Source organism: Zeugodacus cucurbitae, chromosome 2 (genome assembly GCF_028554725.1).
Source record: "Zeugodacus cucurbitae isolate PBARC_wt_2022May chromosome 2, idZeuCucr1.2, whole genome shotgun sequence".
Lineage (NCBI taxonomy): Eukaryota > Metazoa > Arthropoda > Insecta > Diptera > Tephritidae > Zeugodacus > Zeugodacus cucurbitae.
Genome location: NC_071667.1, coordinates 23073925 through 23091343, shown reverse-complemented (window position 1 = coordinate 23091343; position 17419 = coordinate 23073925). Strand labels below are relative to the sequence as shown.

The 17419-nt window shown below is 30.4% G+C and overlaps 2 protein-coding genes across 5 annotated transcripts in view; both read right to left on the bottom strand.

Annotated features, from left to right (window-relative positions):
* Positions 1-5392, bottom strand: part of Orct_10 (organic cation transporter protein) — a 30945-nt gene extending 25553 nt beyond the window's left edge. Inside the window, exon 1 of the mRNA XM_011191294.3 lies at positions 4725-5392. Within this exon, the coding sequence (XP_011189596.2) occupies positions 4725-5081 (357 nt within the window). The 5' untranslated portion in view covers positions 5082-5392. The remainder of the gene's footprint in view (positions 1-4724) is intronic.
* Positions 5393-12873: 7481 nt separating this feature from the next.
* Positions 12874-17419, bottom strand: part of Slc22a21_2 (organic cation transporter protein) — a 67151-nt gene continuing 62605 nt past the window's right edge. For all 4 annotated transcript variants that reach the window (XM_011191293.3, XM_054229510.1, XM_054229512.1 and 1 more), the window contains 4 exons: positions 14438-14618; positions 14036-14181; positions 13638-13762; positions 12874-13294 (listed from right to left, as the gene is read on the bottom strand). In XM_011191293.3, coding sequence (XP_011189595.2) covers positions 13288-13294; positions 13638-13762; positions 14036-14181; positions 14438-14618 — 459 coding nt within the window. In that variant the 3' untranslated portion in view covers positions 12874-13287. The remainder of the gene's footprint in view (positions 13295-13637; positions 13763-14035; positions 14182-14437; positions 14619-17419) is intronic.

The following is a 17419-nucleotide window of genomic DNA, read 5'->3' as shown; positions in this document are numbered from 1 at the left end:
GGTGCTCTTGTTTATTCACTTAAAGACTCAAATGATGGATTAATTTTTTGAAGAATCAAAATTGTTGTCAGTGGATATTGTTGCAGTAAAGCTTAATATGCGTGGGGTCTTGCTAGATTGACAATATGCTATATATACTTTACTATTGGTATGTAGTCTTTACTACCAACTAACTTATTCGAAGAATTGTTGGCAAAGAAATTACATTGTACGTTTACTCTAGGGAGAAATTAAAAAAATGTTTCTTATAGAGTACAGTATACTCATAGCTTTCCATACCTAAGCTTTCAAACAAAAATCAACTGTAATTAAGATTTGTAATAGTGAACTCCAACCACATAATAATGGGTTACACAGTCAATATTTGCACATATGCTTAAAATATAATTACAATGTGTGTATTGTGGCGAAGGGCAACTAGAATGAAATATTTATAATGGTGAGGTCAGTTTATTACAAAGTATGTTAAATTAAAGTAAAAGAAGTAAAAAAATTTAAAGAAAATGGTAAGAAATATATTAACAAAATAATTAATTAAAAAAATAAATAGAAATAAAATAAAAACAAAATTAAACTAAAATTTATTTTCATTCCCACTCAATATTTGTCTAAATTTAAATATGAATTCAAGAAAAATTATTAAATGAAAAAAAAAATAAATTGGAGATATTTTGAGAGTAAACTAAAATAAAGTAAATTAAATTTAAAATATAAATTGCAAAAACAAATGAGATCTGAAAAATATGAAGAAATAAAATCAGCTAATACATGAAAATTAAATAAAAAGTTCAAATAAATCAATAAAATTTAAACAAATAACTGAAAAAACAAAATTATTTGTTTAAAATATCATGTTATGTATTCAATTTTATTATACTCTCGCGACAAAGTTGCTAAGAGAGTATTAAAGTTTTGTTCACATAACGGTTGTTTGTAAGCCATAAAACTAAACGAGTTAGATACAAGGTTATATAGTATTATATATCAAATTGATCAGGATGTCTGTCTGTCCGTGCAACGGATAACTTGAGTAAGATATCTTGACGAAACTTGGCACACATATTTCTTGGCACCATAAGAAGGTGGCTATTTGAAAATGGGCCAAATCGGACCATTGATTGAGCTGTTTTGGTGAAATGTTGCGCCGTTTGATCGCCGCAATGTATTAAAGCATTAGCCAATGGGTTTGGGTGATCACGCAGTTTAGATATACATACATTTCAATCTGCTGTCCCATACTTCTCTCTTTATCATAGGAATACCAAGATCTTTATGGATATTTTTATTACGAATGTAATATACCATGGCGAACACGTGATTATTCTAAGCATTTTCGATTGGAACCTTTGTGTTATATCAATATTTTGTTGCATAGGTCGTACCACACAGCTGAATGCCATACATCTAAATCGGCTTTATGACTGCATTGTATAAAAGCACGTTGTCGACTAGGCTTTTACTAGATATATGTTTTCTCCACGTGAGTCTAGGTGAATACCAAGATAGTAACTTCGTTCGCTTGAGGCACTAAAATATTTTTACTGCCGGGCACATTTTTGGTCTTAGCGAAAATGTAACATGCTTACATTTTTATACTCTCGCAACAAAGTTGCTAAGAGAGTGTAATAGTTTTGTTCACATAACGGTTAATAGCAGTTCATAACTTCTCCTAGCTCCCATATACCAATTATAGGTTTTCCATAAATACGATGGGCTTTATTCCGCATATATCGGTTAATATGTGAGATATCTTAGGAGAATTAAATGAGCGTATAGTCTTGGATAGAGTGTACCTAGGTGGTGGTGTGTGAAATCGGCCTCAGCTCTCATATACTATATGTATATGATGATTTTCGTTATTCTATCGGATTTAATGCCGAATATGTGGGTCAAATTGTGTTATCTTCATAAAATTACATCAAAAAATTGCGACAGTATATAATGTTCGGTTCCACCCGAGCTTAGCCCTTTCTTACTTGTTATATTTTACTAATAATTTTTATTAGACTCAATAAATTCTATTGTTTAAACTTCATTATTTACTGTATTACTAAAATTGGTCCAATAATAACATTTCAATAAGTATGTACCTGAAGAATTTGTCATTCGATTCGTCAATTTCATCGTCAAGGTGTGGCGAATTGTAGGCTGCATTAGCCATGTTATATTTTGCGTAAGTACTACATATATTTAAAGCAAATATACTTTCTTGTAGTATGCTGTCAATTCTGTTTTATCAACCTACTAATCTATTTAAAAATTGCAATTGTTTTATTGATAACTCAATTTATTATAAACGAGTTGTTAATTGTGTAAAGTCAACACAATTGAGACGCGCTTACGTCGTTTATCTTTGCTGATATTGTATTATAAAAATTGATGTCGGCACTTGAAAATTGTAATTAAATATTATACAATAATAAATACAGTAATAAATACATTGATTACAGAAAAAGAAAAGGAATGCCCAACCCATTTTAATATGATTTACTATTGATTATTTATAAACAAATAGTCTTTAAAAATGTTTATTATATTTACTGATAAGTAAAGCAGAACCGGAAGTATGCACGTAACTAAATACTTAGAAGAACGCAATTATGATGCTTGTCAATTCCTTTTCATGGGCCGAAGCTTTGGTCACGATTTTACAACTTCCACGACACTCAACACACTCATAAAAATTTTATAATATTTGTATTTTATTGCATAATATTATTTTTAGGAAATAACTAGCTTTCGAATCCGTAAAATGTATGTACATTTCGAAGAAGAGTCTTAAACTTAACTAAACAAAGACACGCATGGAAAACCCAGTTTCATGCGGGAAATGCCAAACCGTTAAATGATTCAAAAATAAGAATGATTATAATTCCTCATAACTCTGTGCTATTTTCTCAAGACATCTTTGCTTTGAAATGCTTCAATTCTATTGAACATTTCTTTAAAGGTTGGATCCGAAGCTGAAGTCCACATATTTGTTAAATTTTCATTGATTGGCGAATCTATGTGTCCTCTCGATTATGAGCTCACTTGGCACCCACTTTGAAAAGAGCTTTCACATACCCAATTATTTATGAACGATAAACCCCACATGTTTCTTTGATAACTCTAGCATGTCAGCTATCTCGATCAATTTCATTTTACGGTAATCAAAAATCGTCTATAACAGTTTATTTGGGCATTTAGTGGGTTCGGTGCACATATGGTTTGTATAAAGTATAATATTTTGTCTATCGCAATGGTAGGAAAACACTCATCATGCTAGTTGTTGTTATCAGTATCATAAATTGCTTTCGCACTACTGAAAATGCTAATGAAAATAGTTCTAAAGAAGGTTATATTAACACACGAATATAGTTATATGAGTTCAACTCTATTGTTGCTACAGTATAGAAATGATTCGCCTGCCGAGTATAGTAGATTTATACAGGGTTCCTAAGAACTTTGATTTTTGATTTTCTTCAGTACTTCCATCATATTTTAAATATAATAAAAATATCCTGTTGAAATAACAAAAGAAACCGCAGAATCTCAGATTTTCCCGGGAATGTACCTATTGTACGGTTTTGTTCTTTGTTTTCATCTCCGGCTGTGCAGATAAGTGCAATGTGGTTAAGTTACTAAAATCGAATATTGACCAAGTTGAAGAGTTCTATTGCAGCTGGCTACAAAACGTCTATCATTAACCATTATTTTAAAATTCCTTTCTGAGAATTATTTGCCACAAGTGAAGAGATTTTGAGGGAGAAGGTCTGAAGTACTTAGCTGTGAGGTGTTTACAAAATTGTTTTGAAAAATTACTATAGCATAAATCCTATATCCTAAGAGTTTCAGATCACTCCTTAATTTAGTCAATTATCTAATTGTCTATATTAGTAAATAATCTATATGAACGTCTAACTCTTAAAAGCTTACGACGATCCCATTTTTTTAAGTAAACATTAAATAATTTTCTTTAAAATATATCACCTATAAAATGTAAGGAAGGCATAAGTTCGGGTGTAACTGAACATCTTATACTCCCGAAATTTATTTTTGTAATCTAATTAAGATAACATACAATTCGACCCGTATATTCAGCATAAAGGCCACTAGAATATCGAAAATCTACATAAAATGATTGCATACGGAAACAGCAGTAATTCCTGGATAGATTTGAATTATTTTTCTAAGATTTTACGTTTACTTAATTTTGCTAAGTTTATCTCATATATTAACCGCTAAATACGGAAGTTTGAAAATTGGTATATGAGGACCACATATCGAATATTTGGTGCCTTCAAAAGCTTTAGTCCGATTTTCGATTTCTGCATTTTTCAATATAATACTTTAATTTTTAGATATTTTAACATTCGATGAAACGAAACATTATAAATTATTCCCTATATAAGTGCACTCAAATATTATTCTTTTTTTTTGGTTAAAAAGTCTTGATGTGCATTTATAAAGATCTGACAATTGAAAGATTTCGATACTAAGATTCTGAAATGCGCTTTACAAATATCGAAAAAAAAATGCCACATTGCACCACAAATTCCATTCTCTTGAAGCACCAAACACCTTTGTGGTAACAACACTAAACCATATGTGTATTAATTTCATGCGGATCGAGTCATTTTCAAAAAATTTCGCACATATTAAATAACGGTTAAACACTTGTAGCCCGTGCATTATTAAATTCCATATTTACTTATACATATATTTATCAGCACTTGACCTACCTGAAATGTGTAGACAAACAAATGAAATGTAGGCGGTATCTGAAACAGTGTTAGCAGAAATGTCCAAATCAATTGCCACCTCCCATGATGTCCTATAAAATTCGAGATCACATCCGCATCTGCATCTTGACTCAAATCGCCGACGGCGGCTGGTGGTAGGTCCTCATTCGACACTGGCTCCTTTTTTAAATCTTCCGAATAGCGACGTAGGTCTAAAGCGATCACACTGATTTCCGGTGTGCCCGGCTTTGGATCGCGATATCCGCCATATAAATTTGTATCGATGCTGCCACGCGAATTGCTGCCCTTTAAATTGCAATCGAAATTCAGGGAGCCACGTCGTAAAACACCACTCATTTTGTAGGCTTTTGTTTACTGAGCAAATATTGAAACTTTTTTACTACTCTCTAGCACTTCACTTTTACAGCACTTTTTATTTATATTTTAATTTTTTTATTCTACTTTAAAATCATAAAATTTTTTTTCACAGCAATAATTTTATAAACGTGCGCTTCTCACATACTCGAGATAAAAATGCTAATTACAAAGTAATTTCAAGCCTTTTGATTTGTTTGATGTGTATTTCTCACTACACCGTTGTTCTTTACCGTGTTTCGCGCCGTAGCGGTCTAATTATATTTTATCAACTGTCTTGTTATTATACTACAAGTTAATCAACAAAGGCGGCAAAGCTATTTAACATGCATATTTAAATTGACTTAACAGTGTGCTGTTATTAACAGCGCTACTAGGCGATAACAATTGCAGATAACAGCTGTTATTTTAAGACATTTGTTAACGGTAACGGAAATGTTAAGTAATTACGCTGTTCCTTTTGATTACAATTAACATTCTCTCTAGCATTTTAAAAGCGCTGTTAACAGACATTTTTTACTGGATTTTACATTTCATTAACTCACTACTCTGTTATTGCCCTATATTAACATTCTTCATTGTTATTGCCTCTATTTCTGTTAAGTTCAAACATATTGCTGTTGACTGTATTGATCGTTAGAGCTTTCTGTGCTTTGCTTGGCAACTGTTGCCAGTATTTATTAATAACATGTTCATGCTGAAAAGGTAACTTTAAGCTTTTTGAGATAATTTAGTGATTTGGTTTGTTGTTTTTCGACTCTAAAACTTCGATGTCAACACAAGGAGCGTAATTACTGCTGTATTTTGCAAGTAATTAGCAAATCAATGCAAAAAAAGTAAACAGACTTTTATTGAACCAGATTCGAAAAATATTAGATATTAGCTTAAAGAATTCAATTAAAAATGTTTGTTATAAGAATAAGTATTTGTTTATTATACTCTCGCAACAAAGTTGCTAAGATATTATTATAGTTTTATTCACATCACGGTTGTTTGTAAGTCATAAAACTAAATGCGTTAGAAATATCAAAATGATCAGGATGACGAGACGAGCTGAAATCCGGATGTCTGTCTGTCTGTCCGTCCGTCCGTGCAACGGATAACTTGAATAAAAATTAAGATTTCTTAACGATACTTGGTACGCATGTTCCTTGGGACCGTGTGAGGGTTGCTAAACTATGAGCTACATTACTAAGCCATAAATAAAGCAATGAAAGTAGTGTTTGCTACAGAGGATCATACTTGGGAGGGGCATATTTGATTTTTTTTTTTGTATTTTTTCAAGTGGTCGTGACCCCGCCCCCAAATAGGTTTTCTGAATATATCTTGCAAACCAATAAAAATAAACCAAACCTTCTGCAGTCGGATCCCTCGACCGATTATTCGGTACATAATATTTTCTTGACACCCTGATGACACAGAAGAAAATTGTACGAAATCGGTTTACAGCCACGTCTACTTCCCATATAACTCAATTTTGAATTTCATCTGATTCGTTCTCATTAGGAACCAATGAAGTTAGCGGAATAAGACTTTACACAAATACTGTATTTGAGGTGTGGCATCACCTGTATAAAAGTTGGGCTATAACTTTTCAAGACACTGGGTGTCGACCATGAAGAACTCAATGCTTAAGGGTAATTTCTCTTAATAGTGTGTCTCTGTTCCAAAAATGGTCAAAATCGTCATTACTTCCTATGGTTCCCATATATCTAATTATAGGTTTTTCAAAAAAATGGTGAGCTTTATTCCGCATATATCGGTTAGTATGTGAAATATCTTAGCCAAATAACTTAATAAAAGTGAGTGTATAGTCTTGGATATTGTGTACCTTGGTGAGTGAAATCGGTTCATGAATTATCCCTACCTCCATATACTATATATGATGATATTCATTTTTCTATTGGACTTTATACCGAATATATATAGGTCAATAAATGTGTTATCTTATAAAATATCTGGTTGCTCCCGAACTTATTCTCTCCTTACTTGCTTTTGTTTTTGTTTTTCATCCATGTTACACCGACACTCACCATTATTATATTTGGAATCATTGCGAGTCAAAAATGAGAAAACTTCTAGAGGTACATAAAAACCCATTGCGCTACAACTGGAGTTTTGCTCATTAAATATTATTTCGGGTTACGATAAACAGTTAGAAATGTCTTGAACCTAATGAAGTGGTGTGTACAACTAAGAAGCCGGGTTAAAATGGGTTGTCAAAAACGTTCTTATTATCTCAATTTTTTACGTGCATTCTTCGATTTTCGTAGTTAACCTAAAAAAGCGAAATATTTGGTTTCGAAGTACGAAAAAAACTTTTTTTTAAATAATAATTATTAATTACAGGATAATAGGTTAAATATAGGATAATTACAAAAAATTCATGATATGGATACAATCTAAATTTTATTTTTTATGCAATTTTTCGGTCTAGCTTATATGACGGATGTTATTAGGGGTTAAAGTTGCATAATCGAAAAAATAAAAGCTTTATAATTCGAAGAATACTTGTCCAATTTTTGATTTATATGGTTGTGAATGTGGTTAAGCGACCTTTCTCCTGTTATGCATATTTCTATACTTTCAGTTAAAATCTTTCATGGAAAAACACGGAAGAATTTCGCGGAAAAGACCCAGAAAAAAGTCGATTTTCCGTATAGTGTAATGAAAAGAGTTACCCCGGAACAACGTTTTAGGCTGACATACTACACCAATCGGCTGGAATTTATTCGAGACAAACCGAAATCATTTTTCAAAGATAATGGCAAACCCTTATTTTTATAATAAAGCTAAATTCTTGGACATGTCATTAAAAAATATGCGTTCTTTTATTTGTAAAAACCCACATACCTATTCAAAACACACTTTATAAGTGTTCGTTTCATTTAGTATTTGTACCTGTAAAGCACCTTTAGAAAAAAAACCTAGTCTGTGCGTAAAAAGACTCTTAACTCATATTGGGAGTTAACTTAATTTAAACTAAATATTCTTACTTAATTAATTTACTTACTTACTAATTACCAGAGATGATCTGAAAATATATTTTGAAAACGGAAAGTTAGTTTTAAAGTTTATTATTGCGATATAGCTTAAAGCTTGACTTACACAAAAGTTTAATGCTTGAGGTAGGTTAGGGTTTAAAGTCAAACTTAAGCTCATGTATGTATGTACTGAAACGCCCATAAATATATACTTATACGAAGTAAGTTAATAGATGTGTATATAACTACATATGTATATATTTGTAGCGTTGTGTATACTCGTTCAAACCCATATAATCTCATAAGTAAAAGCTTCACTCACCACTTCAATACTCATTCATTTATGAGCTCATTTGCAAAATCACTCAAATATTAACTCCAATAATTAAACAGATTTTTCAGTTTAAAAAGTCTGAGTTTAGTAGTGTTGGCTTCATTGTGAATAAATGATTTTGGATACCCAACAACTAATTTATTTGTGCAGTACATCAAAAGCGCCAACCATCAAAATTCTAAAGAAAACTATGTTTGCTATTAAAGTAGTATCAAATAAATATAATAATATATAAATAACGCATTTTTGAAAAAAAATGTGATTTTCAATTCGTCAAATTTAATGACCACGAAAAAAAATATTGTACTTGTCAACTATATTTGGTTAAATTGTAGTTCGATATGTACATATTTTTATTAATTCTGTAGATTACATATACTATACATGATACTTTTTATCCGATACAGTTTGCATATTTAGTAGTTTGATGTCCGTAATTTTCACCTAGTGAAGACCTTGTATAAGGAATGATAATCAATATTTTGTAATTTTAGAGTTAAGAAGTCTTTTTTTCTCAAAGTTGCAAAAGTTTATGATTATAACTTAAATCAAAGCCTGCCTATTCAGATCTTCATTAAAGGGGGTATATCAAATTCGGGAATTCCATTGTATGCCAAAGTATTTCTTAAAACTTAAATACACCTTTCCTGTTAAGAGTTTTGAATTATAGTTTCAAGCTGTATAGTACATTCCCTAGTATAGTCAATCTTCATACCAAAACTAAGCTCTGATTATTGGTTAATTTTTGTGACTATGCTTAAATTTTTTTTTTATTTTCTATTTTGCAAACAGCAGGTAACGTTGTACGAAAACATTCTTATTTGAGTGTAACCGATTGTATACTCTCGCAATTTATTTATTTAATTTTATATAATACTACACACAATTTGACTCACATATTCGGCATATATATATGATATAAAGTCAATTGAAAGTTTCAAAACCCTAATATTAGGAAAAAAAAGCTAGGGGAGTTCACTCATTTTTAGCATGGAGACATATTATTAGAAGAAAAATATTCCCTCAGAATTTCTTCAAAACATCTAAGAGACTTACCTATATTTTCTGTGAACAATTTATTCGAAGCTCTGAGGTCCTCATATTCGATATATGGGGACTTGAATACGTATGGTCCGATTTCGATGGTTTTTAGAAGAGCGATGCCACACTATAAATGCAGTATTTATGGAAAGTTCTGTTCTGTATACCAGTTTGAGTGCAGCTCTTTTGTACTATCTTTGTAATGAAATTTAAGATTTCTGGTTGTTTTCCTTACTCATTTTTATTAGTTTTTAACAAAACTTGTGTGGGCGTGGTTATAATCCGATTTCCTAAAAGTTGCGTTGACATAGCTTTAATAGTTTAGGAGATATGTACAAAGAACTTAGTAGGGGGCGGGACTACGCCCACTTCCCCAAAAAAATACATCAAAATATGCCCCTAAATAGTGCGATAATTTATACCATATTTTATTTATGGCTTAGGTATAGGTCTTTATAGTTTTTCGGTTATCGTCATTTTGTTGGCGTGGCAGTGGTCCGATTACGCCCATCTTCGAACTTAACCTTCTTATGGTGCCAAGAAACACTTGTACCAAGTTTCGTTAAGACATCTCAATTTTCACTCAAGTTAAAACTTGCACGGACGGACAGACGGACAGACATCCGGATTTGAACTGTACTCGTCACCATGACCACTTTGGTCTATATAAAATTAAATCTAACTCGTTCAGTTTTAGGACTTACAACCAACCGTTATGCGAACAAAACTATTATACTCTCTTTAGCAACTATATTGTGAGAGTATAATTGCTTATAGTGGCAGCCCTCTTCCAACTTATACAGAAGTACATTCAGTTCGTTGTGACAACTTACCTCAAATTACCCTTAGTTTTTATTAATAAAATAAAAATATATTCAATTTGTTTCAACATTTCACTTAATAATTTATTTCACTTTATTTGTTATTTCACATTAGTTTTGGTCTTATTAAGACAAATGTACAACAGAGAAATAAATAACTATTTGTTTTTTATTCTACTCACATAATTACTTTACTTATATTATGCACATACATATGTACTTGATCACTGCTATTTACTAATTTGACACAAGTTTTTACTTCTTCTTATGAATTTCACATTTAATTGATTCTGTGTATTTTTTCATAAGAAATATGTATAAAAAATATATGAAAATGTTATACAAACACAAACTTATCCGTTACTTTAATAAGTACATAAAAATAATAATTGTATGTATAATTTTATATATATATATATTTGTGGTCTCAAAATACAAATTTGTTTGCAATGATTATAAATTATAATAATTTCAAATAAGTTCCCAGATATTGTATTATTTTTGCGTTTTTTTCGATATACGGAACTTAATTGATTATAATTAATATAAATGGTAAGTACTTTGTCGTGGTAATTATTATATTGGCAATATGGAAAAATATATAATTTAAAAATAAAAATTCAATCCAAATAGTAAGAATTAAATAAACTAAAATAAAAGTAAATTAATCGAAAAAAATATGATATTAAAAAAAATTTATAAAATTAAAAAATTAAAAATAAATCAAAACTACAGTTATATATATAAATACCCAAATTTTTTTAAATATTTTAATTGATATTTTGTGATCAATTGACTGTGCGATATGAGTGCTCACTGAGCTATACATTTTTTAATTACTTCCATATAAAACATACGTACATATGTCAGATAATTATACATAAATACATTGCTTTTTATTAAAATATTTTTATTTTATACAAGTACACATATATTTGCGCTTTATGAAATTTGTAATTAGTTTGGAAGAAGCGTATAGAAATACATACAAACATTTAGGTACACATACATCTATATGCTATAGTAAGTGACTATATATAATAAGATAGCACACTTTTAAGAGGAAATGCAAGAGTGGATATTCACTTGATCGTTTCATTTATTTGTTTTATTTCTGAAATATTTTTGTATTATTTTATTTTATTAATTAATTTTGTTTTAAGTTGTTTCCTTTTGTTAATTTACGACACATAATATTAATTTAAAATAAATAATTTCTTTTGGGTATCATAAGGACTAATTTTTATTAAACTTGTACAAAACAATTTTAAACAGTGTGAATACCCTTTTTCGTAGAAATTTATTGCTAAATGCCATGCGTATGTATTATTAAAGGTTCAAGGACTACGAGTTAATTTTCATTTCTTTTAATTTTTAAACAATTACAATATTTTGTAACCAATTTTATGCGCTGTCATGCATGTATTTTAATACCATATCTTTTAATTCAAATCCGATGTTCTTATTTTTGCTTAAAACTTCATTAATTGACCACTTACTTTTTGCTTTTTGGCACCAAATTTCATTTAAAAATTAATTGCAAAACATTAATTGACAACTAACTTGTGATTTTTTAGCATTCCCAATTGCAGTAACTGTGATTTGTGTTGCAATATTTTAAATTTTTATGCTTTCAACGTGCAGAAAGTCAGAAAGGTTATCTCAAAGAAATTTGTGAATATAATACTTTTTATATTTGAATATAAAAAGTGAAATAAATAAGTTCGTAAAACAAATTAAAATTTAAATATATTTTCTTTAATTTAAAAAAAAATAAACTTAGGAAATAATAAACAAAAAAATGAATATAATTAAAATTTATATTTTTAACTAAAAAAATATGTTTTTATTTTTTGTTTTTATATTAAATCCTTAAGAATTATATAATATACAAAAAAAAAATATTTATGACATGCTATTTGTTTATCTTCAATGGATATTTATATAATCCTTTGTCTACAATTAAAACCAAACAAATTTCTTTGTGATAAACTACAATTCCTTCTGTAAACAATATTTTTATAAAATTGTATGCTCCCATACAAATATTACTTAGTCACAATATGCTTAAAATAATTTATTTATATATATAAATATTTAAGCACACATTTATATAGAAATACTTTAATATCATGTCACTTTTTTATTATTCATTTATAGTTTGTTTTACTAGTTTTTTTCTTCTTAATTATAAATATTTGCATTTAATTATTTTTTGTCATACTTTGCATTAAAAACATTATTCGTAAACTTTATGCAATTGCAACAAAAGGTCCTGCCTGTATTTAATAGTAGTTTTCTGGAACTTTACTGTATTATTTTTTATTTGATATTATTGTTTTTTTTACTTTAACATTGAATGTGTTTATTTGTTAACTCACATACATAACAGTAATTTTGGCGCATTTAACATTTGGAACTTTCACTTTAAGTTTGCTGAAGCTTTAGATAACAGTTGTAAGCTTTCATAGTGATTTTTGTGCTTTGAAAAACAATTTCATAAATTGCAATATTACACAGCAAAAACAACTTTTTTATAGTTAAATGACATGCATTGCACATAATTACCGTTATTATTTATGTTTGTATGTAAGTTTGCTTAAGTAAATACTTGCTGTATTGTGGTTTTGCTTTAAATGGAAAAGTCTTCTTAAAGACTTTTTGTTGCTATTTTAGTTAGTTAGTGTTTTTGTGTTTAATCATTTTGGTCCAGCCAAAATACAATTATTTATTTACCATTTACCTTACTCTTAAAATGAATTTCTTATGCGTTTTAATAGTTTTAAGCTTTCACATGAACTTTGGGTTATTTTGTTTTATGATTTCTTCGTGTTGTAGCGTCGTTTTGCATCGCATGGCATATGAAAGCCACTGACGCACTGTTTCCAAATTTCTTTTGCTTAGTAAATTCGTCGTATTTTGACAAGAATTGGTTCTTACTCCTTATGACTAATCATTCCTTTGTGGCATTGGTTGATTGAAGTTACCTCAGTTATATATCGAAAATTTTAACATCTGGAAAATAGATAGTCAACGAAAATGAGATTTGATAACGAAAAAGATTTTGTACTATATTATTTTTTATATGTAGATTTTCATATATTATATCTTATATAAGGGAGGATATGTTTATCGAGATTTGAGGCTAATTTTAATGAAGCAAAACTGTATAACTTCAACTTGCAGCACAGCACATACTACTGAGAGAATATGTCTAATTTCTTACCCCTTTAGGATCCTAATAAATATTTAAATTAAAAAAATGAATAAGAAAATGTTTTGGGTTTATTTTAGAATAAAAGCTGTGCATAAAAGTTGAAAAACAATTCCAACATAAATCAAAATTCAATTCACTCACTTCTCCTCTCGCGGTTCTGTTTTCGTTTGAGCAGCTATAGTTTCAGGTAGGAACAGCACCACAAATCCGCCAAAGAATGCAAAAGCTGTCAGTAGTGTCATCATGAAATGAATCTCAATTTTATTCTGAAAAACAAAAACAATAAAAAATCAAATTAAATTGAAAACCCGCAAAACAATATGGTCACAAGTGAAATATGTGTGTGAGTGAGTAAATGCCACAAATACTCAAGATTAATTGATGGTTTTTAAAAATATGCGCCAACATGTTTGTGCAACGAAGTGCGGCCAGCGATTTCTGACAGATATACTCACATTAATCACACAACATTTGCACAGAATTAAAATATATTTCAAATTGAGCGGCGCTAGTGATAGCCCCTCTCTCCCCCTACTTACCAACAACGACAAATATGGCGTGAGTATCAGCGCTGCACCGGCAGCGACATTACAAGCGCCCACGCCCACATTACGAATGGCGGTCGGATAGAGTTCGGCGGTGTAGACGGGCATGATGGTGTTGCCGGCGCTGATGGTGAACTTGCCTGCAAACATAAAGATAAGTCAGTCAGGAGCGTATGTGAATGCTTGTAACGCAATGGAGCATAAATTTGCGCTAAGGACTCAATATATATACATATGTAAGTATAGATGTGAGTGAGTGAGTGTGTGTGTTGAGGCTTGTAAATGGTATTTATGCAATTCAATTAAATTCCGATTGACTTATAACACATATTAGTGCGCATATATACCTACATACGACTACTAGTATAGGAATGCAAAATCACAGCGGAAACTCACCAATCATGAGGAATGTAATCTTCAGCCAGAGTTGGTCATCATTGCCCTCGGTAATGGCCGCACAACAGCAGGCGATGCTCGTGCAGAAAAATGTGGCACAGAAGAGCCACTTTTTGCCGACCTTTGTGATGATGTACATGGCGATGGCAATGGCGGGGATTTCGACTAGGCCAGCTAAAGCCTGATGTTTTTGTTGTTGAAAAGAAAAGAAGAGAAATGCTATGATTGAGGCCCACATCAAATTGATTTATTTTATTAATTTATTTTATCGATAATCTTCGCAAAAGCTTTTCATAATAACGTTAATACAAATAATTTTTAACACGCCTGAACTAAAGTAAATACGTTTTTATTTTTAATTTTTTTTTTTTTTAATTTTATGCTGTACGAATTAGCGCTTGTGAGCGTCTGCTGATCATATATTAGCCATTAATTAAAAAAAATAATATTATTATGTTGCGAGTCAATGACTCAGTTTTTTAGTTTTCAGTATTTTAGTTTTTTATATTTATTTATACATACATACTATGTATTTAGGCATTGTCAATATTATGACTTCGAAACGTATATGTTTTACTAAAAAAAATTGGCTCAGTGCCAAAAAGTAATATTTTCACAGACAACAAGTAAAGCACATGTTTAAATACTTAATGATCTGTTAATTTCGATCACTTCGAACTGTTGATATAATGTACAGTGAAACATGGCTAAGTGACTTCACATGAACTGTCAGGATTGGTATTAAGTTGCTACGTCGTAATTTTCTGTAATTTGATTTGCGAATAAAATGTAAATTTTGTGATATTTTGTTCTTTAATAAATAATTGAAATATTCGGCGCAAAACGTAGAAAATGAAGTTTCTGAAAACTTTATATCTCGAGACTGAAATCTATACATAAGAGAACCAATACAAAAATGACAAAGTGGTCAAAATAGTCATACGAATTCAAAACAAAATTAATTATTTTCTTTCACTATGATATTATAAATATTGGCTTATTCCTATTTTTTATGAATAAAACAGGGGCAGTGAAGAATTCATAAAACATCTTTTATGAACTACAGGTCAGATGTAATAATATATTAACCTTTTTGGAATGCCAAGCAGCATAAATTTTAGACCCCAAACCGTAATTTTGGTAACGCATGGAGCATGTGTGGATTGCAGCCTGCCAATTACGCATATTTTTCTTATTGACGAAGCCATTCAGCCAGAAATGGGCCTCATCCTAAATTGGACGTAACGCTCTTAAAGTTGAGGCCACTGACTCCGAATTTCGGTAGTAAATTTTAATAATTTCGACTCGTTGTTGGATCGTATATATTTCCATTATAAAATGGCAAACCTTACTGAAGAGAAATGTCAAAAAAGCGGGGGAAAATATGGCGTCGTTTTTTGTACCCATCGGTCTACTTTTGTAGTTACCATATTGAAAAACTATATATGGTTTGATGATTGAACGCAAACTGAAAAAAAACATATCATTCATTTTCGGGACCACAACAGTGTTTACATACGAGTACATTTCAAATGCAGGACTTGTTATAGCAGACATGGAAATACATATATTAAATTAAATGAAGGATATTTTCCAAAGACTTAGAACTTTGAGATTTTTTTTGGAAAAATTAGTTTACTTGCTCAAAGGCGAGGAGTGAAAGATCTCGGAAAATAGCTCTGTTTATTTTATCATACTCTCGCAACATATTGTACAGAGTATTATAGTTTTGTCCACATAACGGTTGCTTGTATCACCCAGAAATCAAAGATTTAGAAATGGGGTTATGTATATATAAATGATCAGGATGACGAGTGGATTCGAAATCCGGATGTCTTCCAATCGGTCTGTCTGTCTGGAGATCTGTCATAACTAAGTCATTAATAATGTTATGAAAGTAGATTTGGTACAAAGGATCACATTAGGGAGGGGCATATTTGAGTGTAATTTTCTTTGAAAAGTGGGTGTGGTCCTGCTCTCAAATAGGTTTTTTGTATATGTATATCTCGCAAATCAATAAAGCTATATAAACCAAACTTTCCTTCGTACCCCATTTATACACCATAAAAATAGTCGAAATCGGGTAATAACCACGCCCACCTCCCATACAAAGATTAGGTTGAAAACTACTAAAAGTGCGTTAACTCACTAACGGAAAACAACTCAAACACTAAATTTTAAATTAATGGAAAATGGGCGTGACGTCGCCCACTTATGGGTCAAAAACCATATCTCAGAAACTACTTCCCCGATTTCAATAAAATTCGGTACATAATATTTTATTGACATCCAAATGACACAGTTGAAATGGGCGAAATCGGAATCACAACCACGCCTACTTCCCACATAACTTAATTTTGAATTCCATCTGATTCGTTCACTTTACAACAAATACATTAGGAACCAATGAAGATAGCGGAATAAAACTGTACACAAATACTGTATAAGATCTGTGGCATCACTTGTAAAAAAGTTGTCGAAAACGGACTATAACTTTCCAATGATCCGGATATCGAATATGAGGAACTCAGTGAGTAATTTTTCCCCGGAAATAACGGTAAATTTCTCAGATATTTTATTTTAATTCAGAGGAAATATTTTTCTTCTAATAGTATAATTAGAGGTTTTTCAAAAATACAGTGTGCTTTATTTCGCATATGTTAATTTGTAAGATATCTTATCAAAATTAAGTAAGCGTATAGTTTTGGATATAGGGTATCTTGGTGGTGAATATGAGTGAGTCAGCCCTCATATACTGTATATGATGATTTTCGTTATTCTAGTGGACTTTATGTTGAGTGTTATCTAAATAAAAATATTTCAATAACTTATTACTTAGTGCTTTCCTTACTTGTTTGGATTATTCTTGTATAATATATAATAATATCTTTAACATATCTTTTAGCTGGAATCTAGAAAAGTAATAAAATTTGTTAATTCTTATTATCTCGTTTGTCGCTTTTAAAAGCCTTTTCGAGGCCG